This window comes from Lagopus muta, chromosome 6, assembly GCF_023343835.1.
Source record: "Lagopus muta isolate bLagMut1 chromosome 6, bLagMut1 primary, whole genome shotgun sequence".
In the NCBI taxonomy this organism is placed as follows: Eukaryota; Metazoa; Chordata; class Aves; order Galliformes; family Phasianidae; genus Lagopus; species Lagopus muta.
Window position 1 is genome coordinate 5405852 of NC_064438.1, and position 22126 is coordinate 5427977.

A 22126-nucleotide genomic window follows, 5' to 3' on the forward strand; every position below is an offset into this window, starting at 1 on the left:
AATTAAGGGGAGAAACTGTGAGGAAAGTTTTAAATGACTACACATATTTTGAAGAAGGAATCTTCAATCAGTGACTCCATTTCTGAGTGAAAACTTTGTAATGCTGTAACAGAACAGTGCTAGCTGGATTCATGCTCTGCTAAATATGTTCTGATTAAGAAAAGATTTCTTGAAAATTTCTCTGATATAATAAAAACAATTCTGTTTTTCAACAACATCAGACATATTTAATATAAAAAAAAAGCACTAGAAGAATTCTCTTGAACTCCAAAGAGACGTTAAAATTAAAAAGCAATCAATTTAAAATGCAAGCAACTTCTTAAAGCATCTCTTAGTGTACTTCAGAGGTGGGTTGAGGCTGATACCTGGAAAAAACACATCTAATGTGGAAGAAATGAGAATGGTTCCCAGTCTCTCCACAGCTACTCAGATGTCATTGAAACTTGTTATTCTTTATTTTGAAAAAAAATACAAAATACATAAATACTATTTATGTTTTTATGTATTTATTTTGTATGTATAATTGTTACCTAATCTTTTAGACTTGTCTCACACAGACGGAAAACGTCATTTTTGAGACTTAATTTTTATTTTGTCCAGGAAATTTATCAGTAGCTCTTGTTATAAAAGTCACTTATGCAGTCTGGCTTTATGTATTAAGGAAGGAAATATTTCCAAGTTAAACAATAGTTATTTAAGTACTTGTTTGTGGATTGTCATGTCGCCTTTGCATGCCCATACTCTTTCTGTCTTCAGTTTCTAATACATGCTAACTTCAGCAGTCTTGAATTTTGGTCTGAAATGGCAGATTTGCCCTGGGGTGTCTATTGGATGTTAAGCAAACCTCAGCTCTGAGATATAAAAAAGGAAGAAAGTTCAGAAGTGAATTGCTGCCTGGAACAGTTTTCTGAAGGTGTTCTAACTCCTTTTTTATAATGACCTTGGTGAATCTGATTGCTTTATGTGACTTAGATTTCAGCTTATCTAGCAATGAAATGAGAGGGCTTTCTGTAACCTTGGACTTGGCATACTTAATACCATGTATTAATACCGTAGTCTAAATATGCATCATACATGACAGCATCTACAAGTTGTAAGTATTAGATGCATAAGGGCTGTTAACTTTGCAACCACTTGCACAATAAAATAAAAATTAAAAAAAATGATGTTTTCTTAATGCTAAGTAATATGCTGCAGGTTGTTTGTAGATGTTAAGGAGCTGATCTACTTCCTCTGTTTACAGAGCTTACGAAGCAAGAAGAGAATCGGATTTTTCCTAGTGCTGTTTCCTTATACTCTACATTTAGCACACAGATTATAAATTTACAAAAAAAGTAGTTCAACACTGCTGGTTCTGTGATTATGATAGGTAAGTCCAGAAATTTTTGGGTGAGTTGGCAGTGCTCTTGTTTTCTATTTTCTGAAATTCCTAGAGCTTCTTCTTGTTCTGTGCAGTGGTTTGATCAAGACTTGCTGTTGTTTCTAGAATTACTGTAGCTCTAACACTGCGTAAAACATAGACCTCCAATGGGTAACAAAGCTAGGTAGACCAGGTGTGGTAAGCATTCATAATCATTGCTGTTTTGAATAGTGGGAAAAGAGATTTCTGAGAATGATATCAAGCTGTTCTTTCTTTTCAATAATTACAAATCTGTGAAATTGCTCATTTCTCTGCACTTCAACAGCAGACCTCTAGTAAACAGTATTTACTAAAGGTTCACAGGATAATTTGTTCTGGAAGTAACCTACTCAAAGCAGAGATAGCTAGGAGGTTAAATTTCTGTAGATTTATTATTTTAATAAACTTCTGAATTGGGTCGTTTTTAGGTATAGAAAGAACTCCTTCAGAAATCTCTTAAAACTATGTACTTTTACCTGAAATACGTGCCTTTAAAAAAGAAACTAGTAGAAACTTCCATGTTTTATGAACTTAGGACAAATCTTTTCCCATGCAGACAAATTACTGAGGCTCCATTTGGAGCAAATGGATTGCCACAGTATTTATCAAAGCACATCTTGAAGCTTGCGCAGTGAATCAGTCACTCCAGACTATTTTCTCACAAAGTGATCATTGCTAATGTGTCAGGTCTCAGTCAAGAGCATTAATACAACTAATGCATGCAGTTGATGCATGTGTTTATGCTGATTGGGTTTGCACGTGTGGCAATGAAATATTGGTCTCAAGTACATGGCAATACTTCACCCTGAAACTTATTTTGATAAGAATATTTTGCCTTTTGGTAGCTTAACAGATGTGCTAAGATTTTAATTAAATCAACCAGCGTTCCCTAAGGCAGAAGAACAGTCTACTGGGTGATGGAAGAAGAAAATGGAGTGGGAAAAGCAGGAGAAAAAGTGGGAAAGGCATGCTGAATCTGTTCTTGAAGCTAAAGTGATATCACTTTTTTGAGGGAAGAGATATATGAATGGAATTTGAAGTGAGGTTGAATGTTGAGTAGGTATTCAGACCTTGGCAGCTGAGAATCCATGAAAGAGGCTTCTGGATTCTGTTTTAGGTAAAAAAAAAGATTAAAAAGAGCTTTGTTTTCATAGCCTGAGTTTTAGAAATCTTTGTTGCTACATGAATAAAGGCAGAAGTGATTGTCTTTCTGCTCTGGCAAGCTTAAGCTTTGTACTGTATTTCCAAATGGTGACAGTTGATTTATTTTCTTCCCTAAAGTAGGCAATGATACTCCCATACACAGTGTATTTAGGCAAACTTGCAAAAATTTGTGTGACAAATAATGTGACTTGGCACTTCTAAGGAAAGATACTGTTTTTGAATTTTGCAATAGTAGTTCCAATGTTTTGTTCTTATCTGTACTTAAGGTACTTTTCTTTGAAAAAGAGCATATCTTAATTCTTTTTTGCTAAGCTAGGAGTAATCATGTATTTAATAAGAGTGCCAATAAATGTAAGCAAAAAAGGCAGAATGTTTCACTGTGAGTGAAAATACAATATTTATTGAGTTCTGCATTTCTAATACCTTTATATAGAATATTTGTATCTAACATCTATGAAGTTGTTATACATCAATATGTGATCTCCCTTTAAATATGCATAACACCAAACAGATTATATAAAGAAATAAAAGCTACCAACTGTTTTTAAAATATAAATATGATTCTTTTCTTAAGATGCACTTAGTACTTTTTAAAATGCATCTTCTCTTACAAAAAAAAATAAAATGGAAAAGACCTAAATCCAAATTCTCCAAAGCTCAAGATTTAGTTTAGTTAGTTGTGTTTGAAGAGTAAAAGGATGTCTCGTAAAAGATGTTTTCTCATGTCTTCAGACAAATGGGTTGAGTGCAGTCAAATCTGACAGTACTGTCTGAGGTTAACTGCTTAAATCCTTACTTACACAAGTTTGTCTCTTAAAAATGCAGCTATTCTTAGTGGGCATGATGGGAGTAGATTGAGCTTGGGCTTGGTGATCTTAGAGTTGTTTTCTAACCTTAATGACACTATGATAGTAGTTGAAGAATACTTGTGCTGAAGCTGCTCATCTTCTTGAGCATTTCTTTGCCCTTGCAAACACAGTGAGAACCTGGAGCTGAAAGCAAGACTCCCTATTACTCATCCCCTTCCTCAAAAAATAAAAAAGAGTAACAGCAAAATTAAAAAATAATTCCTTCTGTTGCAAAATTCCATGAGATTTTTAAAACTTGCTCAGTATAACTGAGCATAAATTACTCCCTTGATGTACGTCTGCCTTGTTCTTTCCTCTCTTCCATGATGTATGTGTGGGCATGTAAAGGAAGGATGGAAGAAGTCGTAGCAGTTGATATATGTACCTGAGGTGTCTGGTAGCCTGGGAAGGTTGGCTTTTTTTCTGGAAGAGAAAATAAGAAGCTGACTGCACTTTTTATGAGCCTTTTACTGTTCTGTCATAAATATCCATGGCAACATGACTGTTTCTTTCATGCTGGTATTGTATCATCAAAATAACAATAAATGTGGATTTAAATGAACACAGTCAAATAGAACTTGCAGCCAAGTGTGTCTGAAAGGAACACTGTTGTTGGAATACAGAAGTTTTCAGACATTTTACTTTCTCTTTTTTTTTTTTTTTTTTTTTGCTATTTATGTTCCTTTTCTTGTTCTCCTTTTCTCTCTCTTCCACCTCAGTTCACTGTGTAGCGTGTGTAACTTAATTTGTCAGTTCTATCTCTATGCCATGTGAAGCCTTAATAAGGGTCAAAACTAATTTCAGAAAGGTTTCCATTCATTTCAATCTGTGAATCTCTATTGGCTTTGATACAGTCCAAAACGATTCCTCAAACAATTGAATGCAATGATACACTAATGTACACTGTGGAAACTTTTTTTAATGGATGTGATGCATAATGTTGTTTCTGGATGACTTTCATATGACCGGACAAACAAATAGATAGAACTCTCTCTTCTAATTATCAGATTTTGCTTATAAGCAAGCTTGTTTTGTTTTGTTTTGTGCTACACAGAAAGCTAATTTTTGTTTTGATATTCGATTATTGTACTGTTGTCAAGTGCTGGAATGGGCTGCCCAGGGGAGGTGGCTGAGTCACCATCCATGGAGGTGTTCAAGAAACATTTTGATGTCGTACTAAGGGACATGGTTTAGTGGGCAATACTGGTAGTACGTGGATGGTTGGACTGTATGATACTGGAGGCCTTTTCCAACCTTGGTGATTCTGATTGTTGCATGATTTGCCATCCAGCAAACTTCACTTGTGACAGAGTAAGGAATACTTAAAATGAAAACATTTTAACAGTGAGCTTTACTTTGTATTTTTTAAAATCCGATGGTAAGATCAGATGAAATAATAAAACAGAATGCTCTGAAAGTTGTGAGTTGCATCTGCTGTTGTATGGTTTTTAGAGATTATATCATTGTTTTGAAATAGCATTTTGGAAACTGTTGCCACTTTTCAACTTGGTGTGGCAGTGGAGTGAATGTATATCTAACTGACAGTTATTTATGAATTCTTGCTGTGCAGAGGTGATACCTCTCCAGATCCAGTCTGTCAGGCTGATTTGTTACATGATGTCTCCTTCAAGCAGTTATTGCCTCTGTACCGTGAATCTTGTATAGATTCACTTCAAACAAATTTAGACTCTAATTAGATAATGCTGATATTATTTTCATTACCGTTTCTGTCTTCTTCCAGGCAGAATCCCTAAGCCCTGCTCTGCCGTAACCTCAAAGCCAGCTGCTGCCTGCCCGTCCCTCCCCATCCACCACTACCAAACCCTCCAGGACGCGGCTGGAGGCAGCACGCTGACTGATCGCCTCGAGCAGGCTGTGGGCTCGCAGCAGCAGCTCGCTGCCTCTGACATCACTCCTGGAGCTCACATCCCACTCCAAGCTCCGTTCATTAGTCGATCCATCAGTCGGCAGAGGAGACAGGAGACGCTGTGAAGAGGATCTGTGAGGAACAGAACGAAACAGAGGGGCTACATCATGAAATTCTTCCCTGCTTATTACTTGCTGCCTCTTTTTCCTGCACTGGTCTTCAGTACTAGGTGAGTAAAGAGAGCTATTTTGCTTACAGTTCTGTTCTGTTTGCTATTTATTCTTTTAGACTTGGGATTTGCAGTAGGAATAACACTGGTTTCAGCTTCTGCTGGGAAGTTTAAAGCATGGGTATCTTGTCTGATTCTTGTCTTCCCCCCTCCCCCTCTTGATCCTCTGAGGCATGCTGAATCTTTTGTATGTTATTTCTGGGTTTTGTATGTTGTTAGTTAAAGAGCTGCTGCTGTGTAAGTTGACCCTCAGCTCATGAGATGAAACAGGACAGGGAACAAATATAAACTCCGTATGTTTTGTCCATATTGCTCCATATGCAGCAATAGAATCATAGACTCAACATTGCTGGAAAAAACCTCCAAGATCATCCAGTCCAATATTTCCCCATTAATCTACATCTCTTAGTACCACATCTAAACATTTCAAATAGCATGGGAAGTAATGAAGCCAAAAATGCTGAAATGGAGAATGTGCTAACGTCTTCCCCTATTGAGTGCAGAAAAACAAACAATTCAACAGTCTTATCCCAGCTCAGGCTTTTGCATCCAGAGACCTTAATCTTTCTGGTGAAATACAGGTAAGGTGTTGTAGTGTTATCTCAATGCCAGGAAATATTGAAAAGTTCCTGCAATCCAGCAGCACTCCTTTCTGTGCAAGTACAGCATGTCATGAGAAAATACGAACAAAACCTACTGCAAACTCAAAATGTAAACTGTTCTGAAATGCAGTGCTCTGATAAGATAACGTGCATTGCACAGCTGCTTATAGTTACTATGTTGTCTGTTCTGTGGGCATAACATGTTTAGCCAGGGGAAGATACAGCTGATACACTCTATCTCATTGTCTAGTTTAGAGAAGAAGAGTTAATGCTGGGTGCAGAGTAAATGTGTCCTAATAACACTGCTCACAGTTCAGGCTTCTTAACTTCCCATTGCTTGATGGAAAATTAACCTAAATTTTAAGCATGACGTTTCTCTGCTGTGCTGTAGTACCGAATCAGCTTCTAAGTCCATAAAGCACATTATCGGAGGATGAGTGCATTTGTTAGGAAAATACTTGATAAGGCATTTGTTCCTGTAATTTGTTTGTTTGTTTCCTGCATGTTTCAAGCCTTAATTGTTCATGGAGTTTCAAAAAGAAAGTGCCTGTTAGGTACTCAAAGTAAGATGGGGCAGGAGCACCTCTTAGTGCATACGCAAACACAGAACTGTGAAACTGTAAAATCTGAATGCAGGGGAAAGTGAAGAGCATCATAATGCTTCAATTATTTTACTTCTGCACTCCTGCACTTTTTTTTTTTTTTTTTTTTTTTTTTTTGAGGGAGGTGATAGGGTTATGTATGCGACTTTCATTTTTCTGTAATGCTTGTGGTTTAGAAACTATAGAGCCAGTCAATATAAACAACTCCAATGCTCTTTGAAATATAAAACTCAGAGGAGAATTGCAACAGACTGATTCAATAGGTTTCCTTTCTGATTTAATAAGCAGTCTAAGGAAACATTCACTAGCAGCCAAGCGAAACTTGTGAATTTAGATTAATAGTTCTACTCATTTAGAAGTAATATATTCTTTCCTAAATTATGCCAAAGTTGAAGAGGAAAGGAAGTACCAGGGCAGTACAAAAACAAGTTTGCATCTTGCACAGGTTTGCACAAAAATGTAGTTAAAAGAAGTGGGGGAAGTTGCTTCAATTTTTCTTATGTTATGGGTTTTATGAAACTGAGATAAATGACTCATTGAGTGCTCAGGAGATGAATCTGGGAAAAAGGCCTCTAGTATCAAACCCAAAAAACATCCTTAATTGAGGGATGGAAACTATCAGTGTGAAACTGTTCACTTAAAACTCTGCTCAAGCACTGATTTGTGTTGTGAAGTTTTGCTTTTGTGATACCATCCTGTAGCACAGGACACTGATGCTCTGCTATAGTTCTGGTGATTTATAAGACTGGAGGTACTGCACCATCCTGGTCAGCAGCTGCCTTCAGTCACTTGATTCTTAACTGCTTGTGTAGAACTTTGAGTCATTTTTCAACAGCATGTGATAGAAGCTTAAAAAAATAACACAGTGCTAACAATATGCCATCTACTGGAAGGAGATGATTCTCTTTCAGCAGAAGTCATTGCCTGTAGTTTGTAGCAGTCAGTATTTCTTGGGAACATACTGTCAATGCATTAGCTAGACCTGAACATAACAGGAACTTAGGAGCAGTTGTGTGAGCAAAAAGCAGAATCTAATATTGTGCTGTGTGAAATTGCTTAGCAAAGGAAAAGCATAGGCCTTGTGGTGCAGAAAGTTTTCCATGGTGATTTTTTTCCCCTTCCCCTAAATTTATAGAGAAGTGAAGCACCACTAGTTAATACATTGGTGCTGAAATCAGTAAACACAATATTTAATGCAGATGTGGACAACTGAGGTTTTTTCCTCCTTGTCTTATGTAATGTTATTGTCTTTGCCTCATGTCATGGTTTTATACCTTCAGAAGACATCAGTGTGTCCTCAAGGCTAATTGTAAAGAAATGAATTGACGAGTAGAACTGCATTAACACACATCTTGATGTACTTTATGGTATTATTAAGAAGACAAACATATGGTTCTTAAGCTTGTGTTCAGTATTAATTTCTAGTTTTCAGAACGGTACTAATATCTTGTCATGGTCTTAAACCACATAAATGAACCACATGTCTATTACATTAGAGAAAGTTCATGTTTTTAAAATGAACACTTCTCTGTACTGCATAAACTTGGTTTACATAGAATCGTAGAATCATCAAGGTTGGAAACGAATTCCAAGTTCATCCAGTCCAACCATTCCACCTACCACAAGTATTCCCCACTAAGTCATGTCCCTTAGGACAATATCTAAATGTTTCTTGAACACCTTTTGATGTGGCTTTGATAGTTAGTTATTATTCTTAATCATTTCAATTTTCTTTGTACTGCGAAGTGGTAATAAGATTGAGGTATACTTGCCTGTCCAGTTAATGATTTGTTTGGATGGAAATAGTAAATAGAAATAGTAAAAATTAATGCTTGGAGTCCTAAAACAAATTAAAGAGAATACATTTTTTAAGCTGAAATTACTATTCTAAAGCTTGTGTTTCCCTGTCTGTTTTCAGATTTCTTTGGACTGTTTGGTCTGAGCAGATGTAATGTTGTATATATTGTATATATAAGGTTGTGTATATCTCATTTTTTCAGACTACACTGAAGACACCTACAGAAACGAGTTCTACAGAACCAAGCATTCAATAAGTGCACATAGCGTATAATAGGCAAAGGATCTTATTTTGTCTGTGTGCTTTAATGGATGCAGATGCTTAAGCCTTCTGACTAGGAAAAATACTATTTGTGGAAGAGAATAACTGCATGAAGTTATTCATTTCTGTTAGTAACTGAGATCTGCAGCACTGATTATCTATCTTGTTGAAAGAGTCTTACTTGTTTTAAGCTAGAAGGAGCATTTTCTATGTATTAATTAAACATTACAATTAGAAGATCAGGTATTTAAATCAGCAATGTTTTTTGTTGCCCAAATGACAAATGTCTGGCTCATTAGAAGCATCTGGGTGTGAAGCAAAATTGGTATTTTTATCTAAGACAAGTGCGTAAGAGATAGGAATTTTCTGTCCACGCTTAAAATTTGCCAGATGCAAAATTGGATTCAAATAGAATTTCATAGTTGAGAATAAGCATAGGATGCATTTCCATAATAATATTAATAAAACTAAGCAGCAACTCACTAAATGGCTGTGCAAACACCAGGGCTGTGAAGGGCAGAATTTGTATTCCTTTCATGTCAGTGAAATGGCTGATGGTTTTTTTTCTTAATAGTGTAACGGCGTGACAGTCTTACGAAACCAATGTGAGAAGGCAATATAGAATTCAGTGTCTTCTGAAGAAATACTACCTTTGTTTTTTATCAGAATAAAAGTAGTGTAACACCTGCCCATTTCTGGTAGGCGGGTGTTTCTTAATGCTGGTATGTGTTTTCGTTTGTTGTACTGCCATTGTTGGAAGAGATGTAAATAACTGGAACTTACTTCCTCTACAAGATATGAGAACCTGACTCAAATGCTTGCTTTTTCCCTATGCTGTATGTTTGATGTCAGCTATTTTCTTTAAAGCATTTGTTGGTTTTGGTAACTTCTAAAGTACATAAGAATACTGGTATCTTTCAGGTAACATTGTTTGAAGGACTTCATCTGAGCCTCGATAATGGGTAAACGTGAATGCCTTTGACATTACTATACTGAAAGTCATGGAAAAGGAAAGAAATGTTGAAGGAAATCATGATTTTTTTGTTTTCAATTTGTTTTTTTTCTAGTTCTTAAACTCTTGATCTTGGAAAATGGAACAGGTTCCTAGGGATGTGGCTATGCCGTATCCCTGGAGATTTTCAAAGCAAGGCTGGGTATGGCCGTGGGCAACCTGGTCTAACTGTGGAGTCCCTGTTCATTCCCATTGTTCATTGGGGATTTGGCCTTCGGAGGTCCCTTCCAATTCTAAGGATTCTGTGATTCTATTCTATTAAACACCCTATGGGTTATGGACAGATGTTCAAAGTGACTTTTTTGCTTAGACTGATAGGAGAGTCATAGAATCATAGAATCATAGAATCACTAAGGTTGGAAAAGACCTAAAAGATCACCCAGTCCAACCGTTCACCTATTCCCAATAGCTCCTACTAAACCATGTCCCTCAACACAACATCCAGTCTTTCCTTGAACACCCCCAGGGTCGGTGATTCCTCCACCTCCCTGGGCAGTCCATTCCAGTGCCTGACCACCCTTTCAGAAAAGTAATACTTCCTCATGTCCAGCCTGAATCTCCCCTGCCGTAGCTTGAAACCATTCCCCCGGTCCTATCACTAATGACACGAGAGAAGAGGCTGACCCCCAGCTCACTACATCCTCCCTTCAGGAAGTTATAGAGAGCAATAAGGTCTCCCCTGAGCCTCCTCTTCTCCAGGCTGAACATTCCCAGCTCCTTCAGCCTCTCCTCATATGGCCTGTGTTCCAGACCCCTCACCAGCTTTGTTGCCCTCCTTTGAACACGTTCCAGGGCCTCAATATCTTTCTTGCAGTGAAGGGCCCAAAACTGAACACAGTACTCGAGGTGCGGCCTCACGAGTGCTGAATATAGGGGAACAATCACCTCTCTGCTCCTGCTTGCAACACTGTTTCTGATGCAAGCCAGGATGCCATTGGCCTTCTTGGCCACCTGGGCACACTGTCGGCTCATGTTCAGCCGAGCATCAATCAATACCCCCAGGTCCATTTCCTCTACGCAGTCCTCCAGCCACACCGCCCCAAGCCTGTAGCGTCGCCTGGGGTTGTTGTGGCCGAAGTGCAGGACCCGGCATTTGGCCTTGTTGAAACTCATCCCATTGGCTCCAGCCCAGCTCTCCAGCCTGTCCAGATCCCTCTGTAGGGCCTCGCTACCCCCAGGCAGATCCACACTTTCAGCCAATTTGGTGTCATCTGCAAATTTACTGAGGGTGCACTCGATGCCCTCATCCAGGTCATCAATAAAGATATTGAAGAGGACAGGCCCCAGCACCGACCCCTGGGGAACACCACTCACGACTGGTCGCCAGCTGGATTTGACTCCATTCACCACCACTCTCTGTGCCCGGCCCTCCAGCCAGCTCCTTACCCAGCCAAGAGTGTACCCATCCAAGCCTCTGGCTGCCAGCTTCTGCAGGAGAATGCTGTGGGAGACAGTGTCAAAGGCTTTGCTGAAGTCTAGGTAGACCACATCAACAGCCTTTCCTTCATCCACCAGATGGGTCACTAGATCATAGAAGGAGATCAGGTTGGTCAAACAGGACCTGCCCTTCATGAACCCATGCTGGCTAGGCCTGATCCCCCGGTCACCCTGCACATGCCGCATGATCTTCCTCAAGACGATCTGCTCCATAACCTTCCCTGGCACCGAGGTCAGGCTGACAGGCCTGTAGTTCCCCGGATCCTCCTTACGACCTTTCTTATAAATGGGAGTCACATTGGCAAGCCTCCAGTCTTCTGGGACCTCACAGAGTAGAAAGAACCCTGCCCCTTCCTAGATTTTGAGGTGGAAGAGAAAGACTTGCTTGTGGTGATGTCCTTGTCTGTAAACACACTACTGATATGCCCTTGCGCAGGTGGCTGAAAGCAGCCCTCCCTTCTGGGATCTTAGGCTGAGGTCTAGCAACATACTTTCTTTTCCACGTAACTCTTAGTGAACTGAGGGGAAAAAGAGTTTGATGTAGACTACTTTAGCATTTTCACATAAGGTGGTGTATAACAAAGACTGTTTTGATATTGTGCTTTTTGAATACTTTCAGAAATGCCAGGGCGTTGACTCACTCCTGTGCCTCTTGCTCAGAATTCCTTTCACACTTACTTTAGCCATCTGAGTTTTCTAGTCTGCAGAATTATTCTTGTTTCTATCAAGCATGTATGATTATGCATGGAAGGTTGACGTTTTGCAAGTACTTGGTTTGCAGAAGTGTCATTCAGCATATGACATGCAGTCTTATTGTACCTGAAGAAAGCATACACTTTTCTGTGGGATGTGTTTAAAAACAAGGAGAGGAGTTTACTTGTGGTATAGCTCCATTATTTCTAGGAATGTATTTGGCTCAGTTTTATTATTGATGCATAAGTTGAGGGCCCAAAGCAGCAAACCATGTGGTTTCACTGTTTAGTGAAAGAACGCCTCTTCTTTCTTCTAGGAGAAGTTTTGAGCTTTGGTTTTATTAAAATCAAAAGAAAAAAAAACAACAGAAAACACCAAACTTGAAAAATAAATAAATGCCCAATAAATAAATAAAATCACATCAAAATTATAAAAAAACAGCAAAATAACAAGCAATCAAACCAAAAAGAAACCACTGGGCTTGTGATTTAGTGCAGAGGTGTTAAAGATAGTTTTCAAACAAGTAGATGGGGCACATCCATCTTTCAGACAAAAGTAAAGGAGAACCTGTTAGGGCCAGACTTCTGGGCATCAGAATGAGTTTGCTTAAGGCTGATCAGAGAAAGCCTTTGCTTGCACTACAGTTTACTATGTAGATAGATATATTCTTAATGTCAGTCTTATGCAGAACGTTTACTTCCCTATGGTTGCAATTTGTTTACAGTGGGACAACCACAAATTTAATCTGTTTCCCACTCAAAGTGAAAGGGTAGAAAAGTAGTAGATTCTGGTCAAAACTTATAGTTTTTTATGAGATTATATGCTCTGATGGTGATGATGAAGAATAATAACTCTGGAATTGTTATGCTTTAAACATTTTATTTCAAACAAGAAGATAACCTAGCAAAGTACTCTACAAATGTAAGCCATCGACCTAAATTAGAACTCCAGATAGCCTGTCTCTGTTTGGTCAGAAATACTATAAAATAAATTGTTTTGAGGTATTTATGTTATATTAAAAAAAAAGAAAAAAAAAAAAAAGGGGAGTAGAAGAAAGAATTATTCTTGAAAAAAAAAAAAAACACAAACAAAACAAAACACAAACAAACAAAGAAAACAAAATAAAACACAAAAACTATACCCTTCAGGAGTAACTTATTTTACATTTGATCTAACTTCGGATAGAATTTTTAAGTTCCATGCAATATCAGTTAAATCTCAAGGTTTTCTAGAATTCAGTCTTAAAAATGTAATATAATGGTTGGACTTCTGGTTGTTATGCTATGTGTAATGCATTTCTGCTCAGGACACTAGCAGTGGAGATGCTTTTGAAATTTCTAATGTCTTTTTTGTTTTCAGGGAAATTGTAATTGACACTTTTTCTTATTTATTAGTTCAGCTAAGTCCGTTTGCCCCAGGGGTGGAAACATAGCCCGACCATTTGCCATGGGTTGATCCAAACTGTATTGGAACAGGGCAGTGCTCCTGAGCACTTACTACTGTAAGTAGTACATTGATGACATCATTGTGTGGGGCGATACAGCAGAAGAAGTCTTTACAAAACGAGAGCGAATGATCCAAATTCTTCTGAGTGCTGGTTTTGCTATTAAGCGAAGCAAAGTGAAAGGACCTTGCCCAGGAAATTCAGTTCCTAGGTATAAAGTGGCAAGATGGCCGTCGTCACATCCCGACAGATGTGATCGACAAAATCACTGCTATGTCTCCACCCACTAGCAAAAGAGAGACACAATCTTTTCTGGGTGCAGTGGGCTTTTGGAGAATGCATGTTCCAAACTACAGCCTCATTGTAAGCCCCCTTCATTATGTGACGCGAATGAGAAATGAGTTTACATGGGGCCCTGAGCAGCAGCAGGCTTTTGAACAGATTAAACAGGAGATAGCCCGTGCTGTGGCCCTAGGGCCAGTACAAACTGGACAGGGTATAAAGAACATCCTCTATACTGCTGCTGGAGAGAACGGTCCCACTTGGAGTTTGTGGCAAAGAGCCTCAGGAGAGACCCGAGGCCGACCCCTGGGATTCTGGAGTCGGGCGTACAGAGGGTCTGAAGGGATTTATATCCAGATATCAAAGCAAAGTTGAAATCCCTCCTTCTACAAAAATACATTTCATATTGCTTCTATGCTTAACAGAAACCTGTTCCCAGACAGTGATCCTTATGATATACCAATCTGCAGACAAATAAATCTCATTTATGCAACTTGTCAGAAAGAGTTTCTCCTCGTTGTCTGGTTTTGCTCACTGGCTGTCTTGTAAGGTCTGTAAGTATTTTCTGAATGGAAGACAAGTGATGTTTTTGCCAAAAAGAATTAAGGTATTTCAGACTATCCTTCAATCTCAGTATTGTGCCAAGGCTTAAAATGTTATATTTGTTATATTTGCTATTTCAAACTTACAGGAGTGGCAAGCATCTTTTAGAAATGTTGAGGAATAAATTGGAAAATGTGACATTGCTTCAAATAGTGTCTAAATTGTACTCGTTGTCTTATGCTGTTACTCACCCATCTTCTTGCTGTACGTCATTTCTCTCCCACGCTTATTAATCCTCACTGCATATTAAAGGGAGCACTAAAAGAAACACTGCTGAATCTCTGCTCTGTTTGCTGAAACATACTGTTCTTGAGTCACAAGAGAAATTAATGTCTAGGATTTTTGAGCTGAAGAAATAAGTCTGTGGAATTGCTCAATATCTTATTCGCTAGTGTTGATTGACAGAATCTATGGAAAACAGCACAGGAAAACGTCACATTCCTCATGTGTTCTGTCTCCACGTGCTGATAAGGCCAGCATGCTGCCAGATGCTGTATTTTACCCACATTGTTAATTATTCCAGCCATTTGCATGCTTCTATTTGTCTGAATGCTAATGTTTTGTCAGTTTACATTCACAACATTCTTGTGGGGTATAGGTGGGCTTGTTCCTCATTTGCAGAGTAGGAAAGTGGAAGCTCATTAAAAACCAGACTTGCTGTCAGACAAGTTGCAGTGTTAAAAACAAAAGAATGCATTTACTGAATTCCATATGACTGCAGAACTGCCACTTTCCCCTTTTAGTTGGAGGTGGAACTGCAGCAGAACATTCCTCTAACATCTCTGTATGAAATTTTGAGGATATCACACTGCTATTAAGCACCATTGCTACGCCTTTGGAGCCTTATTTCTTTTTATGATGGTGGAACTGTACCAGTGGACAAGGGAAGAGCCACTAATGTAATCTGTCAAGACTTCAGTGAAGCTTTTGACACGGTACCCCACAATATCCTTCTCTACAGATTGGAGAGGTACAGATTTGATTGGTGGACTGTTCAATGAATGAGAAACTGATTGTGAGGTCATACCCAAATAGTGGTGATCAGTGGCTCTATGTCCGGATGGAGATCAGTAACAAATGGTGTCCCACAGGGTCACTACTCAGGCCAGTGTTCTTTAACATCTTCATAAGTGACATAAAGAGTGGAATTGAGCACACCCTCAACAGTCCTGTAATCTCACTATAGTGTAAACCTTTAATATCTTTGTAGGAGCTGTTATAGATCTTTGTAAAACTTGGTTGAATAGTGAAAGGGGTCGGGAATGAGACAGATTACTAGGCCTTATAGGTCATTAAAAAAAAGGTTGTTGGTTACTAGTACCATGTATGTCAATTCACAGTATCTGATTTTTTTTTTCTTTTCAAGTGCTTCTGTGACTTTGTTGGTGCGAATGACAACAGAAGTGAGCAATGTGACTTTTTCTTGGAACAGGTGAATTCGAGGACTGGGAGTGACAGTAATCAGTAATATAGTGTGGCCTCTTGATTTATGCCTTACGGTAAGGTTTTTTTTTTCCCATTCTCAGCACATTTGAATGATTTTGCAGTTGCGTTCTATTTTTTCAGACTAGCCTGTGGCATTAAGCAAGAAGAAGAAAGTGAGACTTTATTGAAATGTAGGTGACAAAAGAAAAATGTGTGAAAATGGAATTGGCAAGACTCTGGAAAGCAGATGTGCTCTGGGTGGCATCAGATTGGCTGTTGTGGAAGTTTATTCCTGCTGATGCAGCAAAGTGAAATGTGTGCTCAGTATGCAAAGAGAGAATGTCTGTCATCACAAATGTTTTTTAATGGAGAAATAAAATCAGTTTTACTCATTACCTCACTTACACCTTATCTTAAGAAATAATAATTTTCAGGATAGGATGAAGATCAGTCAGGGTGCACAGCAAACACCTGCGTTCTGAAATAGCTGAACCTTTGAGCTGCTTTGCTGAAACTGATCAGTTCAGGATTAATTCTCATCTTGTATGCCCAAGTACCCAAAATAATCATTGTCTTCTAACTGTCAAGTAGTGAATGGTTCAGTCCATCAGCGCTGCTGTAGGTTTACCTGCAGTGTGTATGAGTTCCTGGCATGTTCTCTCATGAAAATACTCACTGTGGCTTTTTTGTTTTCTTCATTTCATGTGAAAGGAGCCAACTTTTGCCAAGGGACTAGACGTTTCAGAAAGACTTAATACATATAATCTGCACTGGATTTTCTTTCTTTAAATATGCTGAATTAGTCAAATCTTGGTGCCTTTTGAATTTCAAATGGGGACAGCATAATGGCTGCATGTAAAAATCTGAACATTAAATGGAAGCTATACACTTGAAAATGGGACTGGTATTCAGCTGCTGAGTTATATCTGGGATACCAAATAGTCATGATTGTTAGAAATCCATTCTGACCTCTTTCAGAAAGTCTAGCTTTGCAGCTTTCTTGGTTTTGCTGGGAGTTGAAAAATTAGGTTATTTGGCTAAATGTTGAGGTTAAGGCTTGGAAAATGCTCTCATTACCATGGTGCCCCATGACAGTGGGGCAAGAGGGCTCTCAGAATTCTCAGTGTACTTATGCTTTCTTTGTGTTATCTTCATTAAGTGTCTCTAACTGGGCAATAAGTGCAGCCTGTACTATTTAACTTGGTGAACAACTCAGTCTTAGAAAACGCTTGCTGTGAAATCTCTATATTTGTACACTATGATAGAAAAAAATACACTCAACTGTGTAGACAGTGAATAGAGATTTCTCTGTGGTTGCTTTTCTATTTACTTGGAAAATGATTGTCTGCTATTCAGTGCACACAGAGGTGCTCTGGCTCAGAAAAGCTTACAAAAGCAGTCTTTTAATTTCATACATTTAACTCAGACCTTCCTCTTCCTGATTCAAATGTGTTCTTTCCTTAGCTGGAGCCCTTTCGGCTCAAGGGAAAAGCCCTTTCCCCTAGAAGGGGAAAGAAAAGCAGGTTTTTCCAAGTCCATTTGAAGAACTGCTCAATAACTGTTTAAAGCAGAATTTCCTATCCAGTTTTTACAGCATTTTAATGTTATCTGTTTGATGTGATATATGCTGTTGCCCCTTTCATGCATACTCAGGACATAATAGCTTCTGAAATAGGTAGGAAGAAATGCAAGACAATGCATATACCTGGAAAAAGTGCTTTAAAATTATAAAATACTTTCATCTGGGACAAATCCCCACAGCACTGGTTTATAGCATATAATTTGATAAGACTTAAACTATCTGCATCAAATAGATGATGGACAGAAGTTGATACTGAAATTGGGGTTATAGTGTTATACATTTGCCTTTTACTGTAAGGACATCACGTGTTTACTGCTTAAACTTGATTAAGTCACACATTAAAAGGATGCTTTTTTATGTAGTAGAAAACCTTCCTTGGTAATGTTTAATTATTACAGGAACATGAAATTTTTGTCTGACTACATAAATCCTGTGGAACAATGGGAAGTTGACAAGAATGGTAGATACCAAAGGAAGGTTAAAATATCTTGTATGAAATAATTTCATCTATCTTAACGCTTTCCAAGCAGCAAAGGAAATGATCCTTATGAATCTTGAGCCATTCCTATGAAGAACATTCAGAGAGGTACTGAACTCATTGTTGTTCTGACTATTTGCAGAGATGGCTTCAAGCTGTGCCAGGGGAAATTTAGGGTGGACATTAGGAAATACTACTTTTCCAAAAGAGTGGTCAAACACTGGAATGGGCTGCCCAGGGAGGTGTGGAGTCACCGACCTTGGAGGTGTTCAAGGAACGTTTGGATTTTGTGTTGAGGGACATGATTTAGTGAATAATATTGGTGAAGGGGGGAGGGTTGGACTGGATGATCTTGAAGGTCCTTTCCAACCTTGGTGATTCTGTGATTCAGAGATGAGTCTGGAGCAGTAAGCATATATGTTTTCAGCAGTTCAGTTGGTGACTGAAGTATAAACAAATACATATAGCTAACTCTATCCCTTCCCAACCACATAACTTGCAAGAAAACTGCCAGGAAGTTTCACTATATGACATCATAAATGAGAAATCACTATAACCATTCTGACACCTCATTGGATGAGGTCAGGGGGGTGGTGGTGGAAAACCTGTTAGTTTTTAGTATCTGTTTATAAGAACTAGATTAAAAGGGGTGTTGCGAGAAGAATGACAATGCTGAAGTACTGATGCAGTCCTTGAGAGCCTCTCTTCATTTGTATCTTAACAAAGGCCAACTATGTCCAGGTGCTGCTTTTTCTATACAAAGGTGAATATATAGTTGTATATGTAAGTTGTGTGTGAGATACAGTTGTCTTAGAAGACTTTAGAGTGTGGAGGGAGGAAACTCATTCTGCTCTCCCTGTTACTACTCAGGACTTAAATTCTGGTACTAGTGTAGACTTAATTCTTTAAATCTTAACAAGTTTTAGAGAAATACTCTGTATACGTTAATAAATGATGATGCGTAAATCTTTCAGTGCTCTGCAGATTACACATCATGTGTAAGAGTCTTAGCTATCATGACTTACCCCATGCTAACGAAGGTGGAGAGAATTCTTACCTGTTTCTTCTTAATTTAATGAGAAGGAATGGTGGTGGGAAAATCCTCTAATCTGAAGGGAGTGATGAAACGTCATGGTGTGTTTTGATGAAGATAAACCTGAAATTGCAAACTTGAATACAATGTCATTACTGTGTATTTTTAATTGTGAGATCTTTTGCTCGAGGGAAATGCATAAATATGTGTAACGTGTATCTGCATGTAAAGGGTTTCACAGATCATTATGTGTCCACAGTTTGTAGAAGGACTGATTATTGGCTATTTCTTCTCAATGACTTGAATTAGACATGCATACTTCTCCTTGTAAGCAATTAAGTGCTTCAGAGAAGCTGCATCATTTGTTTTGTTGTTGTTTGTTTGTTTGTTTTTTCAGCTAAGGCATCACATTTGGATATGACTTTTGCAAACAGAAACATCAAATGATTTCTCCAGACAACATTATGTTTTAATTCTTGTGTATTCTAATTCCTTCTGAGGCAAGAAGTTATACTGGAAACAAGCATGGTTTCTGGAAAATAGACTTATCTCCAATTATTATGCTAATGTATACTTTCACAGTCTTTCAGCTGAAGAAATTTACACTTCTGTGTAAAAAATAAATATTCTGTTGAAATGCAGAGTATCTACAGAAAGCTGTTATGTTGATAATGCTATTAGCTACTGCCATAATGGCACAAGTCTAGCATTCCTGAAAAGGTAACTCTGGAAACCACAGATTTCAGTGCTTACTCAGCAGTATATTTTCTGTATTTATACTGACATACAATGACTGAGGATTTAGCAACACCCTGTGGTGCTGAAATGATTTTTTCTGCTTCTAGTGCTTTAGCCTTTTGACCAGTGTTGCAGTATGTTGTTCTTCAAAGGAAACCAAAGGGAAAAAAAAGCGGTGGAATCTTACAGTCAGTGATTAGGGTATATTCTTAGAGAAAGCACTAGGATTAGAAGCTATCAATCACAGACTTGTATCAAGCAATAATAATGCTAACGTTTGCAAGACAAGTGGCTAGAGCCAAGAACAGTGTTCTTTAACAGCCATTACTTTGATGCTTTCCAGCATCACTCTGTATTACGGTTCATTTTTTTTCTTTGTGAGAAGGAGAGAAGTGGGAAGACATTTATCTGCTTTCTTTTATTTTCTTTATTTTCTTTCTCCAAAACCATAATGGAAATGACAATATAAATCTTAGTTTCATTAGAAAAGACAGAAAAAATTCTGACATCATTTAAAAAAAAATGGTGTGGATTTTTTTTTGGCATTATTTCTATCACTACCATCTCATTTGGGATAAAAAAAACTTGTAGTACTAGTAGTAGTTCTTTACCCACTTAGGGCTTGAATAACTATTTCTGCAATTCTGAATAGAAATCGTCTTCATGCAGAAACCACTCCAAGCATGTACAGTACCTACCTCTCTTGCAGTATATATAAGGCTGAAAGTGTAAGTACCTGATTTCAAACTACCTTGAAGTTTCTCCATCATAAGAAAGAGCAAGAAATTTGTAAGTGGTTCTGTCCCAACAAGGGAAGATCATGGGCTGCTAAAATATCTTAGCTTTATAAAGACCCTGATGGTTTGGCAGTCTTCATGGAAGTTTACCCTGTTCAGGTAACAAGTAGTCCTTGGGAATATTAAATGGCCTTGCAGATTCCACCAGAGTACTACACACTGTAGCTTTAAATCAATTATTTGATCATTTTTTTGGTAATGGCTAGGAAAAAGAGCTCATTTAACACCTTTGCAGTCACTGTGTACTATCCACTGGATCTCCATGACTCAGTGGGATCCTCACAGCATCTATGTGAAGAAAGAGGATCAGAAACTGGTAACTAGTTCAGCAAGGACAGAATCAGCAGCATTCAAAGATTGTGAATGGAGAATTCTGTATGTTCAGGACATATAGAAAAAGTTCATCTTTCTTTACCTAAATTTGGGAATATAAGGAGACAAGGCAGACTGTTGATGCAAATCAGAGTGACTGTTGGCTTGTGTTACAGGAGCCAACTTTTTGGCTTTTCTCTCTTCACATATAAACAAAAACTGCAGAGATTAACCCCATGTTCCACTGTTCCAACAATAAGTCTTAGATATTCTGAGCAATCTAAACTTCTGTTTATCCTTCAGGGAGACATCTAATTGAATGACATACAAGGCATTCTGCTTTTGAATTTGTAGGGATTTTATTTTCTTAATGACTTCTCTGACAGTTTTAAATGTTTGTTCCGTATAGGTGGGGAATGGATGATGTACTGTAGTAATTGTGAAATGTTTATCAAATCCACAATGTCACAGATACATTGATAACCGTTCTAGTTTGTTTGTCATTTGGATATTTTAAGCCATTATTTGACATAGAAATTGTCTTCCTTTGCTTTTCTTAATGTTTGCTACTGCGAGTGGTTCATGGGATATTGTTAGTTCTCTGCTCAGCATTGGTAGTGCAAATGGCAATTGACAGAATATGTACTTGATTGCTGGTAATTTGATGAGTGCTGGGACAATGTGCCTCTTGATCTGCAAAAGTGAAAAATATGGCATCACATAAGCTGTACTTCAGTTTATCTGATAATTCAGTAGGGGGCTCAAAAGAATAAACTGCATTTCTGTAAGTAATTGGACATTGCACGTTGACAGGAAGAGCTGTCCATCATGGCTGAAGGACAGCTCTGTTCAAAACAGAATCTGGTTAATTTAGTGCTGAAACTGTGGCTGGATCCATGCCACCAAGAAAAGAAGAAAACAATGTGAGAATTACTGTAGGCACTTCCAGTATTCAAAGAAATGCAGTGCTGTGTTTTGGATGGAACTAGCTCAGATCGTCAGCTGGCATCTGCAGCTTTATGCCTGCTATGAATCTGGCCATGCACCAAATGGAGATGTCTTTTAATTGTGAATGTTGTATCTTTACCAGTTCAATGAGCACTTGCTATATTTTGTTTCAAATCAGTATTTAAGACTGGATTCTTAGCTAAGCTGTTTAAGAGCAGCCCCTGTTTAATGCGGTGAAAAATAATGTTACATGATGACTTGTTTCCAAACATAAGCTAGCCCCTTTGGGAAAACTGCATTGTATGGATCAGGGCTCTCTCCAGACTCTTCCTATGGAAATGTGTGCAGCCTTTGTGCAGCTTTCAGCTGTTTTGGACTGTATTGCCTTTGTGTGATGCTTAACAATCCAATGCTTTCCTTCTTACTCACCTGCAGAGCTCCTTTCGAAATCTTCCTTATTTGTTCTGTAGCAAGCACAATCCTAGAATCATAGAATGGCCTGGGTTGAAAAGGACCACAATGCTCATCCAGTTTCAACCCCCAGGTATGTGCAGGGTCACCAACCACCAGAC

The 22126-nt window shown here is 38.3% G+C and overlaps 1 protein-coding gene across 4 annotated transcripts in view; it reads left to right on the forward strand.

Moving 5' to 3' along the window:
* The first annotated feature begins 5192 nt into the window (after positions 1-5192).
* Positions 5193-22126, forward strand: part of LOC125694320 (leucine zipper protein 2-like) — a 140173-nt gene continuing 123239 nt past the window's right edge. Inside the window, exon 1 of one of the 4 annotated variants that reach the window (XM_048947320.1) lies at positions 5193-5507. In XM_048947320.1, the coding sequence (XP_048803277.1) occupies positions 5446-5507 (62 nt within the window). In that variant the 5' untranslated portion in view covers positions 5193-5445. The remainder of the gene's footprint in view (positions 5508-22126) is intronic. The other 3 variants (XM_048947321.1, XM_048947318.1, XM_048947319.1) reach the window with 3 other exon arrangements.